Below are 17755 nucleotides of genomic sequence, written 5' to 3'. Positions count from 1 at the left end.
TGTCTTTTGAAAATATTTTATGTTAAAAATACAGAAAAATATTTCTTGTTCAAAGAGGAAAAATATACTGCATGACGACACTGATCTAGGTGTGTTCAGAAGGTGTCTGAGGCTCCACAACCAGTCACTGGAGTGATGACCCAGTTTGGCAGCTAATGGTTCTTTTTCAACTTCTCAATCATTTATCAAAGCCAGAATCATACTGTGACAAAACAGAAAACATGATACCAGTGGATTACTGAAGCATGTGCAAGCAGGAACAGCTACTGCTGTCATGAGAGCTGCACTTGAGCCTGAAATAGAAAGTTAAGGCAACTGCTGTGTGCTTTGCTTATGAGGACAAGAGCTGCAGAAGTAATATTGCTGCAGAATAACAGCAGCTCTGCCATCTTGTAGTAAGTGGCCCCATCACAGAACTCATCCATTTGTAACTTAGATCAACTTGGTCCTCAAGATTATTTCCATTCTAAATAGGCCACTTACTGTAGGCACTGAAAGCATGTAACTCTTTATATTGTAGTGATTTAGAGATTAAGGAGTAGCCTGAGTTTCCAAATAATGTCTGATCAGAAAGAATAAAGGTATATAATGAACCCACAGATAGCTGTCAAAATATATTACTGAGGCTTAGCAGGATGCAAAAAGATAAGACTAGAATACCAGCAATTACAGTAGAAGAATAGAAGAGATAAAAATAGCTGGCAGACAATTCCTTTGTTCCTTGGGAGCAATTTTTGAAACTAACCTGTAAAGGTACATGAAGAAACAGAGCAGATGAAAGCCCAGTTTAATCATGGCTTCTTTCATGTGTGATTTCAGTTGTCCTCGGTTATGGATCTCTGTGGGATCAAACACTCCCATGTTTCCACTTGGCACCATAATGTACCTGAAAGTTTAAGAATAAAGAAAAAAAAAACACCACACAACAAAACCCAAAAATGTAGTCATTTAATCATTAGGGAATGTCAGAAGAAGGAGAGGGGGAGAGCTTTCCCAGAAAAGAATTTCATCTAAAGAGTTGTTTCATGATTCAAGGTAAGGGAGTTCTTTTTTACTTCTATTTCAGTTTTAGGATATTGCATGTATCTCTGCCAGTACAACCCACAAACAAAAAATAGGAGGACAAGAAGTACTAAAAGCATCAGCCTGGCTTCCCATGTATAAATGGGAGAGATTCCAGGTAACAGCCAATTCCAGTTAATTGCTGTTCACAGTTACTTGCTGTCATGGAGAAAACATCCACCCACAGTGGAAAGATGCATTAGATGAAAAGGACTGGAAAAGACTTCATTTAGCTAAGAATTAGTGATTTATTTAGCAAAAAAACCTCACATAGATAATCACAAACTCTGGTTGTCAAAATGAGATGGTGTATGACAAGACAAAGGATCTGTGTATTATTCCTGTCTTTGTCACAGCCACCCTGTCACATCTCAGCACTGACACTGAGGCTGAGAGGATGAGAGGCTGGGCAGAACTGAAGAAGTTCTGCTGTCCAAACCCACATAAGAACAAAAGTTGAGTGAAACCAAGTGAAACGCAAGGAAAGGAAGAATGAGGTTGGAAAACACAATGCTTACGTCCTGTGAAAATTCAGCAAGCACCATGGGTTTTTGTCCCAAGCATTTCTCATGGGAGAAAATAGGAGCAGATGAAGTTCTCACTCCTGCTGAGCTCAAGCTAGAGCAGTACTATTAAATCATTGAGATGTCATACAGTCTTTACCTTCCTGGATTAATAATCTTTCTATATGGGAATTGAAGTCCTTCTGGAGGAAAAATGGTTTCAGAACAGAAGACTTTGATTTTCTTTCTGTACTCAAGTGGCAACACTTGTACTCCAAAAGACACTTCCTCACCTCTTACAACATTCATTTCAATAACAGGAGGAGAAGAAGGGGAAGAAGGGGAACAAGAAACAAAGATGTTTTCAAGTGGCAGTACAAGACTGGAAAAAAAAACCCAGTAAGACCACAGTATGTGTCCTTCACACAGAGGTATTAAAAAGCACTGCAGCATACTTGACTAGTTTCAGAGACAGTTGTGTCCCATGAAAAATAGTTCATGTGAACAAATTCCAGTTTGAAATTCTCTTCTAAATTTGAAGCTTTAAAGGATTGTTCTATTTTTAGTAGTATAACAGACATTATTGTCCGTTTACTGGGAATGGAAGGCATTTAATTGGAATAAAAGGAAGAACACAAGTTTCCTGTACCAATTTATCCTAGAAATAGGGCGCATAATTTTCTTACATGTCTAGGACAAGAGTGCCACAAAGGCAGCATGTATTAATTTTTCTTTTTAGGAAGAATGATAACACTTAAATTTTGCAGCTTAACTGCAGAACCTGTGAGGTATTTTTTCCTAGAGGCCCACAAGTTGGGACAGCTTATATTACATATTTAAGGAAACTAGTCATGGATACAACGTGCTAATGCTGACAAACCCAACTCAAGGCAGTCGTCATACTCTAAACAGCCAAAAAACTTCTACAGCAAACATGACAACTGTCAGCTTTAATGGATACACACACTACTGCCTTCAGTATTTCCATTCAGTGGAAGCTGCTGCCACAGCAACAGGACACTTCCCTCTAGATTACACAATTTTTAAAGTGATGTAGAAGTTCTGGTCAGAATTTTGCCTGCATTTTTAAGAATTTTTCTTTTTTTACTTTTTCAGTTTTAAGATGAGTATTATCTACTTAAAGACACAGCAAGAATCACATTATTTGGACCTATCCTCTCAAGATTTACATAACAAAGCAGAAAGAAAAAAACTGAACACTTCCCTAAGAGTTTTAAAACAAGGAGAATGTAAGACAAAACTGTCTCACCCGAGACACTACAAAATTCATCAAAAAAACCCCAAATTAAATGATCATCTGAGCACGCTGAACAAGAAGGGCCAGCAGGATGTTACAATAAACATGTTTGAAAGTCTCCCTTGATGCATTATTGACCAATTTATCCTTCCCAGCATTTATTTCTGATGCCCCTTTTGCACAAAATCTCTCTCTTCCAACTGAAATCCTTGAGACATTTAGTAAATTAGGCAAGTACTGCCATTCATTCATTGAGATTAGGCAGATTTTGAAGAAAAGTGAATGACAGGAAGAGATTGTCCTACCTTTATCATTTCTACTACAAAGCACAGACTGCTTCAGTCTCAATACAATTATTTCTGTCATCATTTTGGAATAGACAATAAACTTAAACCCTTCTGAATTTGTGTGCAGAAATACATCCATGACTCCTCTGGGCAATCTGTGCCACTGCCTGATCACCCTAACAGAAAAGAATTTCTTCCATATATCTAACCTAAATTTCCCCTCTTTTAGTTTGAATCTATTACTCCTTGTCCCATCACTACAGTTCCTGATGAACTGATAATGCTAAACACCACACCTGCTTTTGCAAATCTCTAATTCCTTCATTATAGATGGGATAATCCAGGCTATTAGTGTGAGTGAAACTCCTCAATCCACAGAAGGAAGGCAGGATTAGTGATATAGGCTTAACATTTTGATTTCTTGTGGCAGGACAGGCAAAGTATCATATTGTCAGATTCATTTATTGCCTACACTGCATATCTAAAATTGAGGAAACAATCCCGGATTTTAGGATATTCAGAATATTTATGCCATGTATGACAAATATAAAATGAGAGCTGTCAATAAAAAACAGCAGTCAAAGCTTATTGCATGAAGTGTGGAAATAGAAATCATTTATCTTCGAAAATTTATTCTAACGGGGTTTAGAAGGGAAAGCAAGGTGCTACTTTAAAAATTAACATAAATACACCAAATTAAGCAGCAACAGGGTAACCAGTAAAGGAAAGCTTCAAAGCTTCAAAGAAAATCCATTCTCTGTCCAGTGTCTCTGCAGAAACAGCCTTGCCTAAATGAAACATCAAACTCCAAAGTTGCCAGCAGATACCAAACAGAATACTGGTCACTTTGTGTAACAGTTGTACATGTGGGTGGCCAAACAAAAATAGGCAAAAACATGCCCCACGTGTGTGCATTTAGGCAACATTTGTTTATTAAGCACAAAGTTACACTGTCGTATGTTACTCCGGCTTAGAAACATTTGAAGGCTTGGCTGGCATTCCACAGAAAACAAGGGTGATGAATGCATGACTATTTTGCCCAAGAACAGCCAGGTTATCAGTACAGAGATACTCAACCTTGTTTTGATGAGAGCTGTGAACTTCTTGTTTAATTTTACCAGTGACTCAACCCACCCCTGCAACTAGTTAACCCTAACAGGTTCAGGCAAACAAGAATTACAGCAAACTTTTCCTACTTGTACCTTAAACTTTTTTATTCCCATAGTACAGTGTTTAGAGATAATTTCTGACAAATTCACACCCAGTTTCCATTAGTTTAACAACTGTAAGGGTCAGTTCTCCAAACATCAAATGATACAAGATAAAAAGAACATTTTTTGAACTCACGGTCCCGGTGTTGCCACATGGAAACCCTTACTGATAACTAAACCATTTCCAAGAGGTGGCAGCCCAGGGCTCAAAGACCAGTAACACTGACAGCTTTCCTAGGATGAAAAGTCTGCAAACCTTTCCAAATACAAAGAGGCAGGATGGGGGAACAAAACCAGTGCAGATGAGAGGGAGAGACAAGTCAGTGAATGAAGGAGGACATTGTGTGGGGGACGACACCCCAGCCCAGTGGTTTTACAACCATCAGGCAAGCTGACCTCAGCACTTTTATGCCGATATCACACACGTAGGCACAGCATGAAAAACATTAACAACTCTGTCTGCAGTACTTCATAATCCCAATTAATATTTCCTATGAACTTGGGAATGACCCACAAATTCCTGAGCACTGGGGATAATGAAAGGAAAGGCCAAAAGTTTCATATCCTTTACACTGTTGGGTTTCTTATGATTTTAATGGCAAGAAGAGGTTTTATGTTAGTTTGATCAATGAAGACTAGTAGCAGCTCAAGAACACAACTGAAACATCTCACCATAACATATTATTTATCCTTGTACTACACTTAAAGCTAAACTAGTAACAGTGGGGAAAAAAAAGCACATAAACCCCTGTGCACTTACCTATATATATTCCATGTTGCTACTGGTAAATTAAGGAGAAAGATGAACCAGTGCAATGAAATAAGCATTAATACTGTTACAACAGCATGGCCAATCACCTCAGGGACCACCCACTGTAAAAAGGGAAAAGAAAAGGGTTACACACACAAATGTAAATTCCTTTCTGAAACAGAGATCTATATGGAGTTATCATCTCATTCTAATCATGCAAAACTCAAGAGAGAAACATTCATGGCAGAGGCATGTGATTCCATCACAGTGTGGAGAAATTAATACTTTCAGGCAGATTCCAGGCAAGTAAGCCAGAAATCAAGGCCTACGATATTATAACAGAGGTGCTTTATCAAAGCATGTCTGGAGAGCATCACAGCAGCTGTCTGAACACAACTGTATTACACAAGCACTTAAAAAAGCGAGTTAAAAAGTATACAGTGCCCGTTTGAAATCACTGCAGAGAACAGTGGATTTAGGAACACAGATAATTAAAATCTGCACAGACACAGAACGTACAAACAAGCCTCAGGCTTGGAACGGATAAAAATGTTGATCAATATGAAAACTGCAGTTAAATTGGGTCAGCCCCTTGCAACTACACATTTTTGGCTTGATAGTATCCTGTGCCTCTCTCTCTTTCATTAACAAAAAAATACCTTTAAATCCAAATGAACACACATACATGGGAAGGCCACACTGGTTTAATGCAAACAGTTTCAAGGAGATTTGTTTAAAGTGGTACTTTTCCTTATCACAGTAAAACTCTACTGTTCAAGAGAGGTTAGAAACTACACAGATCAGAGAAAGTTGCTGTGAAGACCTCAGAGTTCAGTCATGAGTAGACACCCTTGGTGTGGCCCACCTACAAGAACCAAAGCACAGAACTCAAGAGCTCTGTGAAGCATTGTCTCAGTCCCACCACTTTAGGCAGCAGCCCATCCTGGAGCACCAGGGGTCAGAACAACAGCCTTTTGTGACTGAATTTGCTGAAAGATGGGCACCCAAAAGAGACAGGCAGGCTGAAGTAAAGGATGTATGCAAAATACTGCCAGTCGAGGCTCTCGAGGTATGCATTTACACCCCAGTGATTTGTGATGCTGAGATGAAGGATGTGGTTTTCTCAAACCACATTAAATGCAATGAAGAACAATTTACTTTATTGAGTTTGGAGCAGCATGATCTAGCGTTGATGTAGTCACATTCCAAATCTGATAGTGTGATTATCTGGAGTCCAAGATAAGGAAACATTGTATGGTGACTGGGAATATACAAAGCTTTATTTTTAGCCAATAAATTGGGGAGAACCCTCTTGCTCTCACTGCAGACATCTTGTTCCATGTTGATCTGCCTAAGACATATTTCAATCAGTTACAACTCACTCCTGTGTCAGGCAGAAAGCTTGGCGACATTTTATTATCAGGCCAAGTGATTTTATGATATTTTCTCAAGGGCAACTGTTGCACAAATGCTAAAGTTCAGTTCAACCCTTACAACAAGCCAGGGAGGCAAACTCAGTAATTTTAGTATCAGATTTATTAATACAAGCCTTGAAGCCAGAACTTAAAAGTAACAAAAAGTTAATGCACTTTTTAAACTCTCCTCACAATAAAGCAAAATAGTTCGGATTCAAGAAGTTAATCTACTTTTTTTTAACACTACTGGATTAATTAATACTTCATTAGGCAATAAGAGAGTAACATCATTATTGAATGAACTTTCAGCAACTGAAATATGAATATTTCAGACAGAAAAGTCCTCTCAAAAGAGGTTTAAGATGCACGTGTGCACATCATCTCGCTATGTCCTGTAAAGACATCGTCCTTTTCTCCAAGGAAATGAACACAGTTTTTTCTATTCCTAAAAAAACAGGTGAAGGCTTTTCATTTTTCAACAAATAATCTATCCTTCTAGGCCGAATTTTTTTCCCAAGTGCTTCTGTACTTGTTTCTGTTAGCAGCAGGTAGACTCTGAAATAGCACTAGGATTGAAAGAGGTGTAAAAGCTAGTTGGCTTTTACTGAGAAACGTAAAGAAAATGAAGCCAAATCTGTGCCTCTACATTGCAACAACGCCAGGCAGCAAAGGCTGCGGGCGGGTCTCTAACAAAGAAGATGGAAATCCTGTTTGTCGAGGAACTCGGAGCCCCACAGCCCGGAGCACACGCCTAAGACAGGGCAAGGCACTCTCGCAATTCGAACCCTGTTGCGCGGCCGCGCTTTTTAGGCCCGTGCGGCTCCCGAGGGCCGGCGCCGGCACCGCTCCCTGGGCTCCCACAGCTCCTTGTGCTCCCACAGCCCCCCGCCCCGCGCTCCAAGAGCCCAACATGCTTTGGGCACCGAATCCCGCGGCACTTCCCCGCAGCCAGGCGCTCCGGGCTCCCCGGATCCCCCGGTCCAGGGGGCTGCACCCCGGGCCCCCGAACCGCGGCCATGACCCGGCGCAGCTCCTCCTGCCCCACTGCCCCCAGCCCGCCGGCCCCGGCCCGCCCTCGTGCCCCATCCCTGCCCGCCCCCAAGGAGCAGGATACGAAGTAGACGGAGAGGAAGATGAGGGCGCAGCAGTCGATCAGCGAGAAGATGAAAACCACCGACTCCATCCCGCCGCCGCGCCCGCCGCCCCCGGGGCCCTCCCGGCCGCCGTAGGACCCGCCCCGCCCGGGCGGGCCCGGCCGCGGGTCCCGCTGGGAAATGGAGTCCCCGCCTCGGGGGGCCATGAGGAGCCGGCCCGGCCGCGCTATCGACCCGCGGCTCAAGCAGCGCGTCAAGCAGGTACTGCCCGCCCGCACGGGCACCCCCGGCACCGGCCACGGCACCGGCCACGGCCACGGCCACGGCCACGGTATTGGCGGCGGGGGGGGGGGGGGGGAGGGCTCGTGTGTCCCACGCCCGCTGAGGGGCCTTGAGCATCTGGCCCGCTCAGGGGCTGGAGGGGACCAAAGTCCGGCCTTACCTCCCGGAGCCTTTAAATAGGCTTTAGAAAGGTCTATTTGTTTGTTGGGAGGGGGTGTGTATTTTTTTTAAATTTTCTGTTATTTCGCTTTATTTTCGCACATCTTTCCGTCCTCTTCAGTAGTTCTGATCCTGAGGGTGGCTGCTGCTTCAAGCGTGCAATGAGCAGTGTATAAATATACCATGTGTGTATATATACGTACATATCTAGGTATATGTGCATATATATGATGTGCACATATATGTATATACGTGGGGTGTATATATATATATGTGTGTGTGTGCATATATATATATATATATTTGGGTATTAGTAGGAATTTTTTCACAGAAAGGGTGATTATGCATTGGAATGGGCTGCCCAGGGAGGCAGTGGAGTCACCGTCCCTGGAGGTGTATAAGGAAAGACTGGATGTAACACTTGGTGCCATGGTCCATTTGACATGATGGTGTTCGGTCATAGGTTGGACTTGATGATCTCAGGGGTGTTTTCCCACCTATTTGATCCTGTCATTCCATGATATTGGCAAATTTTAAGTGTTTACATTTGGAAACATGTAAAAAGCGATTATATTAAATAGATAAATAAAAGGGGAAAATAAAATTACTTCCCTAGCACATGTGTGAAGAGCAGGGAGAACAGTGGTTCCTTCAAGTGGCACAGTGCTGTGTTATGTCTTATGATAATCTCTGGTGACTTTGCAAATTAAACACCCTAATACCTCTGTATTAGGGTACTCCACTTCTAATTCCTTCAAATGCAAGTGGCTGCTTGAGGGAACTTGCTTGGTTTAATTTACAAGATCACAGTGACTGTGTCTTGACTATTCTGAAGTGGTAAAGCCTTTTTGTGGTAGGGTTTATGATAGGCTTGATGTTTCTTGCAGGGCAGTAGCTGCCCTTGGGTGATGTGAAGTTTAACATAATTTTAAAAGATAACTCTCTATTCAATTTGATTGTTTTAAATAGAGTTATTAATTTAAATGATGTTTTGAAATTCTCCTCACTGTGACATCTGTGATACCATATCTTTTAGGGAGATTCTCTGTTTTCTTTCTCCTTTTTAAGAAGGAATTGATCTTTACAGTGTAAAAACTCCGTCTCACTCCCGATTTGGAGAGTGGGGAAAGAGAGTAAATGGAGTACAGTTGTACATGGAATTTTGTACATTTTCTCACACTTTCATAATTGTGGTTTGGAAATGGGTTGGATTAACTGCTGTCATAACAAAAGGCTTGACAGAATTCACTTTTGTTAATGCACTTTTCTATAGTATTCCTTGAAACATCTTGTAAAGATTGAAGTTCTTATTACGACAGTATTCATGCTGATTGATATAGATGGTTTCATTTTTTGGGTAGGAGATCTAAACCAAAAGGAGACTAGCTGAGAGGAACCAAGACCTTTAGGATTGACAATAGGATGCTGTGTGGACTCCAAAGTCGTCTTTCTTACAAAATAAAAACATTGGAGTTGACCCAGCCCCAAAAGCCCCAAAATGAAGGATACTGCCTTTCCTGGGGAAACAAAGCTACCTAGTTATCTGTGATTTAATAAGCATTTCCCATTTCCAGAGGAAATACTCTCCGGTGTGTTGCAAGGCAGTGAAAAGCTGTTTCTGATTTTCATTTTGACTTCCTAAGAAGAATAGAGTTTGAAATAGGCACATGTGGTCTAGCTGTTCTGGTGAAGTGATTGACAAGAATTTTGTTCCCTGCTTAAAATTCTTCATTTCAGTATCTTGCAAGCAGTAAATGTGGGCAGTATGTTGACATTGGAGTCCTAGCATCTGATTTGCAGAAAACCTACAGGTGAGCCAAGACTTGTATTCTTATGTTCTGTATTTAAAATACTGAATATATTATTTTACATTCAGGTATTTTTAATTTAAAAAAATAATTTTTGTTATGTTAACATCCTTGCCAGTTGTTGAGGTTGATTGAAACAGTAAGATCATTTCCCCTCCAGTGTTTCCCTTTGCTGATATATCTAGTAACACAGATCTTATTAACACACTGGGATTACACGATCTAGTCGTGGGTTGATTTTTTTGTTTTAAATCAACAGCTAAAGATGCATGGCAGCATGTTGGTCTTTACCCCAGTGAGCTTAAATTATGAGGGGAAAATAACTCTTCAGTGCAGGCACAGGGTAGAGATACAGGACCCAACAGGACATTGTATCGTGCTCAGTTGCTCAGCAGGACAATCAGTCTTGCCTAGTTATTTTTATGCTGTTACACTTTTCTGGGTGGGGAGCAAGGTGGGGATTAATGAGGGTGGAGAAGTGTATTCACTCATGTTTGTGTGCTCTGTTTATTTGTGCCTTGTTAGAGAAAATGAGCCAAACCCCCTTGCTTAGGATGCTTATGGGTCTTGGGGTTTTGTTTTGCCTCTGTTGGGTGTTGTATTAAAGCAAGTAAGTAAAACACACCTTCAGTAAGGGAAGGTAAAAGGTTGATGATTTTTGTTTGCATTTAAGGATACTCTTGAATCAGAATTTCTCATAGTGACCATTATTAATTAACATGGTTATTCCTTACTGGAGTGTCCTTTTTAGAATATAGTCCTGTGTCCATATGTTCATGTTTGCATTAAAATTAAAATATTGTTAATGTTGTGAAATAGAATCCAGTGTACTCATTTGTACCTTACTGCTTCTCTGTATCTACAGTTAAAGAGGACCTTGATAATTTTTACTAAATATCTCCTTAGAGACCAGCATAGTTTAATGATTTGGTTTCATCCCAGTGACTGAGCTATTCCAGTCTTAAGAAAAAATAATCACATTTTCACATAGTTGATTTTTAATAAGAACTTGTGTGGAAGCTTGGGTATCAACTTACCAGGTATTTTTACGGGGAAAAATCAGTTGGTGTAACCTGTTTATTTTGGTTTTCTTTTTCAGTGCAGAATATGGACGAAGGAAAAGAAATGCCTTTAGAATACAAGTTGCAAAAGGTAGTTCTGTTAGCGTTGTGTCCAAGATGCCAAATTCTTTGATTATGCTTTGGCTGTTTTCTTAAATGTTTGGACTTTTTCTTTCAGTGTTTGGAATAATCAGTAATGAAAAACAACGTGAGGATTTAGCAGTTTTAGAAGCCGAACATGTGGCAAAAAGAGCAAGACAAGAGAAAAATGAGTAAGATGAATTTTTACCAGTAGATTAATAATGCCTTAATTAATAATGTTATAATTTCTTTAAAGCTCTCTGTCTTCATATTATTAAATTTTGGTAGTTTCAAGGTTACAGGTAGATCCTTGATATCCCATAGGCCTGTCTTCTTCAGAAGTTACCTGTATTTATTGGAATCACTTTTGTCCCTAGAGACAAGCAGATACTAGAGCTAATCATGATTTCTCTGTTATGGGGAACATACAGCCCTGAATTAGTGGATATCTTGGGGCATCTTTGATAGTTTTCCACACAAGGCCTCAGTTCTCCTGTGATTCAGTTCCTGTGTTCTGTTTTGTTCTTAATCTTTCTTGAGAATGAGAGATATTGTCTACATATCAGAGACAGGACTACAAGACAGGCTGTTCTGAGTAAATCACCAGTGGGAATTGAGATTTCCTGACTCCTAAACCTGTGCATGGTCTCATGGACTGTTCTGGTTTCTCTAACTTGTGGTAGATATTAAGGATCTTGTGGGAAATGAGAACAATGTTGTCAGAAGGACTAGTCTAGTTCAGCAGTGATTTGCTACTGCTTGCCTTGTGCCAGCACTGGTGATTCTGTGATCTCTTGGTAAACTGAGTCAGAGTGATCCTACATCACCTTTTTTTAGGACTGTCTTTCAGCCAGGCTGACAAGTTGATCCAACTCATCACAGACTTGGAAAGCATACATTTTTTAACTCTTAACAGTAGAAAATTTGAAACATGCAAGTCAGGAATTTCTCTCCAGCTTTAGGCTGCCTGTCACAGTTGTGGGGAGCCACGTTGTTGAAATTGCATTTGTTTTATTTTATGGATGTCTCGCAGTTCTGCTCTGATAATCATGGAGGTTTTGTCTTCCTTCCATGTAAAGGACTACTGGAAGTACAACAGATGACTCTGATTATGATGATTATCCAGAAGATCTAGTAAGTTGTATTTTATTACATTTGTATTTGCATAATATATGATTCTATGTTGTAAAAGTGCACTTGGAGAATTTAAAAGTGGAGATAAGAGAGGAGGTATAGTCAGAGTTGACAATTCCCACTGAGAATCTATAGAGCTGAAAGGAGACTGAATTCTGAAGGAATAGGAAGAACCTGTGGTGAGGAATCACTTTTGAGGAAGGCACAGTGGGGGCCTGAAAGACTTATCAAATGAATGAAATGATTAAAGGAACTGACATACCCAACTACTACACAAAGAGGTGCCTGCCAATTAACAGGGTCATTTCAGGGTGAATTGCAAAGGCTGCTGCCCCTTCAAGGAGCACAGATTTTTATATGCAGTCATTTGATTTGGAGAGGAGTGGGTTGGGAGATGCACGCCTCTTTTTCCCATGGGGATAATGCTAAATTGTATTTATGAAATAGTTTTCGTTGGCCTCTTACTGTAAATAACCCAAGTTATAATCTGTCCCGTATATTTTCTTTTCAAATGTGTGAATCTGCAGTCTACAAATCACATGAACAGTTCCCTGCTGAGCTTATATAAGAAAGGGAATCCTGATTCTGTTCCAACCACTCCAAAAACTGACCCAGTGGAAACCCCTCCTCCTGCGCGAACTGCACCTCAGACAAGCACCGTGTCACCAGGAGCAAGAAGTGAAACACGGATCTCTGATGGGGGCTGGTTCATTGATAAAACTCCATGTGGTAAAGACTTTTTCATTGACCTTTCTGAGGATGGAGAAGGAGATGAAAAGAAACTGATTTCTGAGGTATTGTGTTTTACAAACCCAAAATGATTAAACTAGAAGCATGAATATAGTTGATCTGTAAGGTCCCTTCCAACTCAAACCATTCTGTGTTTCCTGTGTAACTTAACAGGCTTCTGAAGGGTGATTCTAAGACCAAAAAGACAGTCTTTCTCTCTGAATTTTTTAAATATATTATTTTTTTTTACAAACATGCATGCTGTGTTTAAAGATGGTGAACATGTTAAACTGAAAAGAAAGATTGGCTTAAGCCTAGTAGAGTACTTGTTTTTAGCTTGGGTTCTGAAGAAGGAGTGTCTTAGCCCATTGTTCTGCCATGTCAGAAGTGATTTTTCTAACCTTCTGGCCTATTTCAAACATGTTTGTATGGGAGGTAAAAAGACACCAAATTATGAATTTCCTCCACATTTTTTGAGGAAAATGCAGTTCTCAGTATTAGGGAGGCCCAGTTTAGTGCCTACACTGAGATAAAGATCAGTGGAAAGGAATAAGTAGCTGTTACTTATTCCATTTACCATTGATCAGCCTACCTGGCATGAGGCTTGCTGTAGCCACAGCACGTGTTAAAGTCTTTGTGAGTCTGGAAAAAGTGGAATTTATTTGAATGGACAAAGTTATAGAAGATGAGAGGAAATTGCATTGACTTATAAAGCAGTAAAAAATAGATTCTACTCCCCATCTAGACATCCTACCCAGTTTGTGATCCCCTCCTTCACCCCAGTCATTTTTTTATTTTGAAAAAAATAATTTTGTTTAGCTGCTGAAAGCTTTCCATTTGTGTATGTGAGTTAACATTTGTATTGCTTGACTGACCAGATGTTTCAGCAGCCTGTTTTTTATGTGAAGGAAGACCTGCATTTACATCTGCCTTTCTAATTACACAAAATGCTTACTGAATAGGCAGATTTGATAAATCATTCCTTTATCCTAGTAGTACTGCATCCTCTCATCTAGAGAAAATGAATAGAAGAGAGATCTCCAAATTGTAAAATATTTGCAATACTGTATTCTTAAAAAAAAAGCCCAACAAAAACTCCCCAGCTTTCATCATTGAACTTTTTATTTCTTTTATCTTGTAATAGTCCTTTTCTTTCGTGCAGTTAACTTATGTGAGCACTGAATAATATTTTTGTATAACCATTTGTGACTTACTAGTAATAAAAATTGTTTCCAATGGAGTAAAAAGATTTGTATAGTTTTATTCATCCCATTTTAAAAAGGGAAAAAATCCTAAGTACAAAAACGATTTTCTACAAAAGGAGTTAAATTCCTGCCTTGCTTGTCTTTATTTATATAATATGTGTAAGTTAAGCATCATAGACACACATTTTCTTCTTTAAAGTATTTGCAGAAGTTCATTGATTTAAAAGGTTATGTATGTGATTCTGGTTTTATGGCCTAGAAATCAGCAGAATATTCTCTCTTGGAGAGTGAAAGAAAGAAGACAAAGGGCAAGAGAGCAAAAAGAAAAAAGGAAGAATTTCCAGATGTGGATGGAGAAATTGAATCCATGTTACTTAAGAAAGGTGAGAAGTTATTTTTGGTGTGTTACTCAAAACAGAGACGATATTTGACCGTGGGATCTGTTACCCGAGCAGTGTTTTTTGAGGTGCAGAGAAGCGATCTCAAGCATTTTTAAAAAAAAAATTTAGCCTTAATGTTATACTAAAAAAATATTTCAGTCCTGTGTCTACTACTAAAAAATAACAATTAGCTAAGGCTAACATAGCTAACTTAACTACGGCTTAGTACCTTTCTGTCTGGTGTTAGCAACTACTGTTATACCGTGTTTAAATTTGTGTGACTTTTGCTCCTTAACAGTGAGAAGTAAGGGACCAGAGCTCTATTGCCCTTCAATGACATTTGAGGATGTAGGAGGCAACGATGAAACTTTAAAGGTTAGTTAAAATTTTATTGGTGGGCTACAGGATGCACTGAAAGAAATGTCACGTGAAAAATGCCAAAGATGGAGTCTCGCAGAATTCATCTGCATGGCACTGAGAAGAGCTGCTTATACCAACAACAAGAAGCTTGTTTATTTTCCTTGGATTAATCTTTCTCTAAGCAGTCACTGAAATCAGATTAATAAACAGAACTTGCTTTACTTTGCCCTGTCTATAATAGCAGCAATCTGTAATGCTAATTTCTGTAATTTAAATGAAGGTTTTTCTTGTTCTTAACAGGAAATATGCAAGATGCTCATTCACATCCGTCATCCCGAAGTCTATAACCACTTAGGCGTGGTTCCACCTCGTGGTTTTCTTTTACATGGGCCACCAGGCTGTGGAAAAACCTTACTTGCACAGGCAATTGCTGGGGTGAGATAGCTTTAAATTTACAGTTTCTTCTTTTCTTGAATTATATTTAGAGAGAAAGAAAATAGTCCTCCTTCATGGTAGGCTGGATCGTTCCACTTCTTTATCCTTCCTGGGATAGTCTGAAAAATATTAATGCTCACTTTGTTTGAATTCCATCTGAATCTGTACTTGATAGAACCTCATATATAAAGAAGAGACATAGTGACAGAGTTTTACATTTTAAATTGGTTTGAGGCATTCTAAGGACAACAGTATAGGCACAGGTGTTGAGAAGGGTATAAATGGAAGGTACTTTTGATTAAATGTACCCTAGTGTTTCATTTTAAGTCTAGACTCAACCTTACCATTTTTTATGAGGCATTACATTGATTTTATTGGGTGGCATCTGTTAACCAACCATCCTGAATTTCCAAACTGGATGTTGCCTTGCCTGTGTCAAACTGACATTTTCAGAGCATATGACACCATTGGTGTGGATAGTTTGGTGTGTGGTGAGACTGCACTACCTGTAGCACTACTGTGCTACAGTCTGTCAAAGTCACCATTGTATTTATTTATTTTTAATAGCAGAAAACACTGAGTGTGTGTTTTACAAGTGCCTTGTTGTACAGTCCTGCTCACATGTTTCTGGAGCAGGATTAAGGAAACCAAACTTGGTGGGGCTTATCTTGCACTGTTATGCTTAGAAATAAACAGGTTTTTTTCAACAAAGGAGCCCAAGCACGGACTGAAATATATGCATTGTGAAGGACTGGCTTGGGAACCAAGGTGAAAAGCTATTTGACAGTGCAGTCATTCTCTAACTGAGTTAGGGAAAGCGGTTTTTTTTAATATCCATTTCCATTCACTTGGACAAATGGCTCAGACCCATTTTAAGTTGGACGATGCTACTTATCTTTTTTTAAAAGCTCTTTAGGTTTCAGTCTTGATTGCATAGTTTGTAGATGTAGAAGATGTCATATTGGAAAATATTTGTCTCCAAGGACAGCCAACGTTTCTAACCTCTGGATGTATCATACAATATTCCTTGTCTCTTCCAGGAACTCGAGCTCCCAATGTTGAAAGTGGCTGCAACAGAGATTGTGTCTGGAGTGTCAGGGGAATCTGAGCAGAAACTGAGAGAACTGTTTGAGCAGGCTGTGGTGAGACACCCATTGGAAATTGCACTGTGAATTGTTTATCTTCTTCTTTGTAAAGATTCGAACTTTGCTGCTGTGGTTTGACTTTGGGTGAATATTAGTGAGTGAATCCTTATACTGCTGCACACAGGATTTGTCTCCCCTCCTGTGAGCAGAATTCCATTGTACTGTCGTGATGTCATAGGGCACAAAGCTTACTATTCTGAAGCCTTGACAAAAGATAGTTCATCATAGCAATGTAAAGAGAGCAACAGAAATTATTTAGATATTTGGAGCTGCTTGGTTTGATATATAAAAAAACCAAAACGAGCGGTTGATTGTGCTTTTCTGTTACAGGGTTTTTTGCTAGTTTTGTGTGGCGTGGAGTTTGAGTGAGTGTGAGATGCTTTAGGCTTTGGGGGTCTAAGTATAAAGTAGAAAATTTGGAACAAACATGATAAGAGCAGGAGACAAGTTACAGTTGAAGTCTTGCTTTGGTGTGACTTCTGGACATCCTAAGAAGCAATGAAAATGAGACAGGTTGTGATAATTTTAATTTAAACAAATGCAGATTTTTCTAGTTTTTTTAGTATGTGGCTAGTGTTTTACTTCATGAAGACAGTTTTCTGTTTCTGACCTCTGAGAATGTTCTGGTTTTCCAACTTTATTCCATTTTTCTACTTTCCCTCATGACTGCATGTAGGTATTTAAAGTATTTTCCTGTAAAAAAAGAATGCTAAACGGGGCAAAAAGATTGCTTGTGAAGCTGTTCATTTGTTATGTTTCCAGTTCATACAGCACTTTCATTTTTAGAGAGCCTTGTTAATATGTTGTTTAGAATAAAATTAAATAGTTTATGGGAAAGAGCTTTTAGAAATTACATATATGTCAAGTGATCGAGGGGAGATTATTGTTGCAGAATTTACATCTATTGCATAAAATAAGCTTAAAAAAAAAAATCTAACTTTTTCACTCAGTTTTGGTACCAATTTTTGTGCAGGGATAAAGACACGATTCCACGTTATGCAGGTCCTGTGGAATCTTGGTGGCTTTTTCCCCTCTGTCAGACAGTGGGAAAGGGAGTGACCAGTAGATGGCGCAGCTGGTGCCTGATAACAGCCAGTGCGTGGGGTGTGCAACCCGGTTTTTTTGTAAGGGACTCCTTTGGAAGATGATTCCAGTATTTTCCTTAAGTATTCCTTTGTACTACTAGTGCTTTTTCTGAATATTAATAATCTTTTGTCAGTTAAACACCATTCTATTAGTTACACAAATTATTATTCCGAATTAGTGTTGACTTTTTATGAAGTATGTGGGATTTTAGAACACTTGTAGGAGTTTCTCACTGCTCATTCTTACTTTTTGAACACGGTCAGGCTCTGTAGTAGTCTTGAAGTTACATGACCACATGACCACCTACTG

The 17755-nt window shown here is 39.5% G+C and overlaps 2 protein-coding genes across 2 annotated transcripts in view; one reads left to right on the top strand and one right to left on the bottom strand.

Annotated features, from left to right (window-relative positions):
• On the bottom strand, window positions 1-7740 carry CNIH4 (cornichon family AMPA receptor auxiliary protein 4). The gene is made up of 5 exons (XM_051783434.1): window positions 7602-7740; window positions 6231-6299; window positions 5082-5194; window positions 746-886; window positions 1-202 (listed from the first exon to the last, which is right to left on the bottom strand). Exons 1-5 carry the CDS (start codon window positions 7668-7670, stop codon window positions 175-177), a joined length of 420 nt encoding a protein of 139 aa, XP_051639394.1. The 5' UTR covers window positions 7671-7740; the 3' UTR covers window positions 1-174.
• NVL (nuclear VCP like) overlaps window positions 7712-17755 on the top strand; it is a 37333-nt gene continuing 27289 nt past the window's right edge. Inside the window, exons 1-10 of the mRNA XM_051783386.1 lie at window positions 7712-7842; window positions 9760-9833; window positions 10930-10982; window positions 11070-11163; window positions 12052-12106; window positions 12634-12900; window positions 14300-14423; window positions 14719-14795; window positions 15081-15215; window positions 16256-16357. Coding sequence (XP_051639346.1) covers window positions 7762-7842; window positions 9760-9833; window positions 10930-10982; window positions 11070-11163; window positions 12052-12106; window positions 12634-12900; window positions 14300-14423; window positions 14719-14795; window positions 15081-15215; window positions 16256-16357 — 1062 coding nt within the window. The 5' untranslated portion in view covers window positions 7712-7761. The remainder of the gene's footprint in view (window positions 7843-9759; window positions 9834-10929; window positions 10983-11069; window positions 11164-12051; window positions 12107-12633; window positions 12901-14299; window positions 14424-14718; window positions 14796-15080; window positions 15216-16255; window positions 16358-17755) is intronic.

The sequence above is a fragment of the Manacus candei genome, unplaced genomic scaffold, assembly GCF_025592945.1.
Source record: "Manacus candei isolate 608988 ecotype Guabito, Panama unplaced genomic scaffold, ASM2559294v1 h1tg000017l, whole genome shotgun sequence".
Taxonomy (NCBI): Eukaryota; Metazoa; Chordata; class Aves; order Passeriformes; family Pipridae; genus Manacus; species Manacus candei.
Note: the sequence above shows the minus strand (reverse complement) of the source record. Positions and strands in the feature narration are given on the sequence as shown.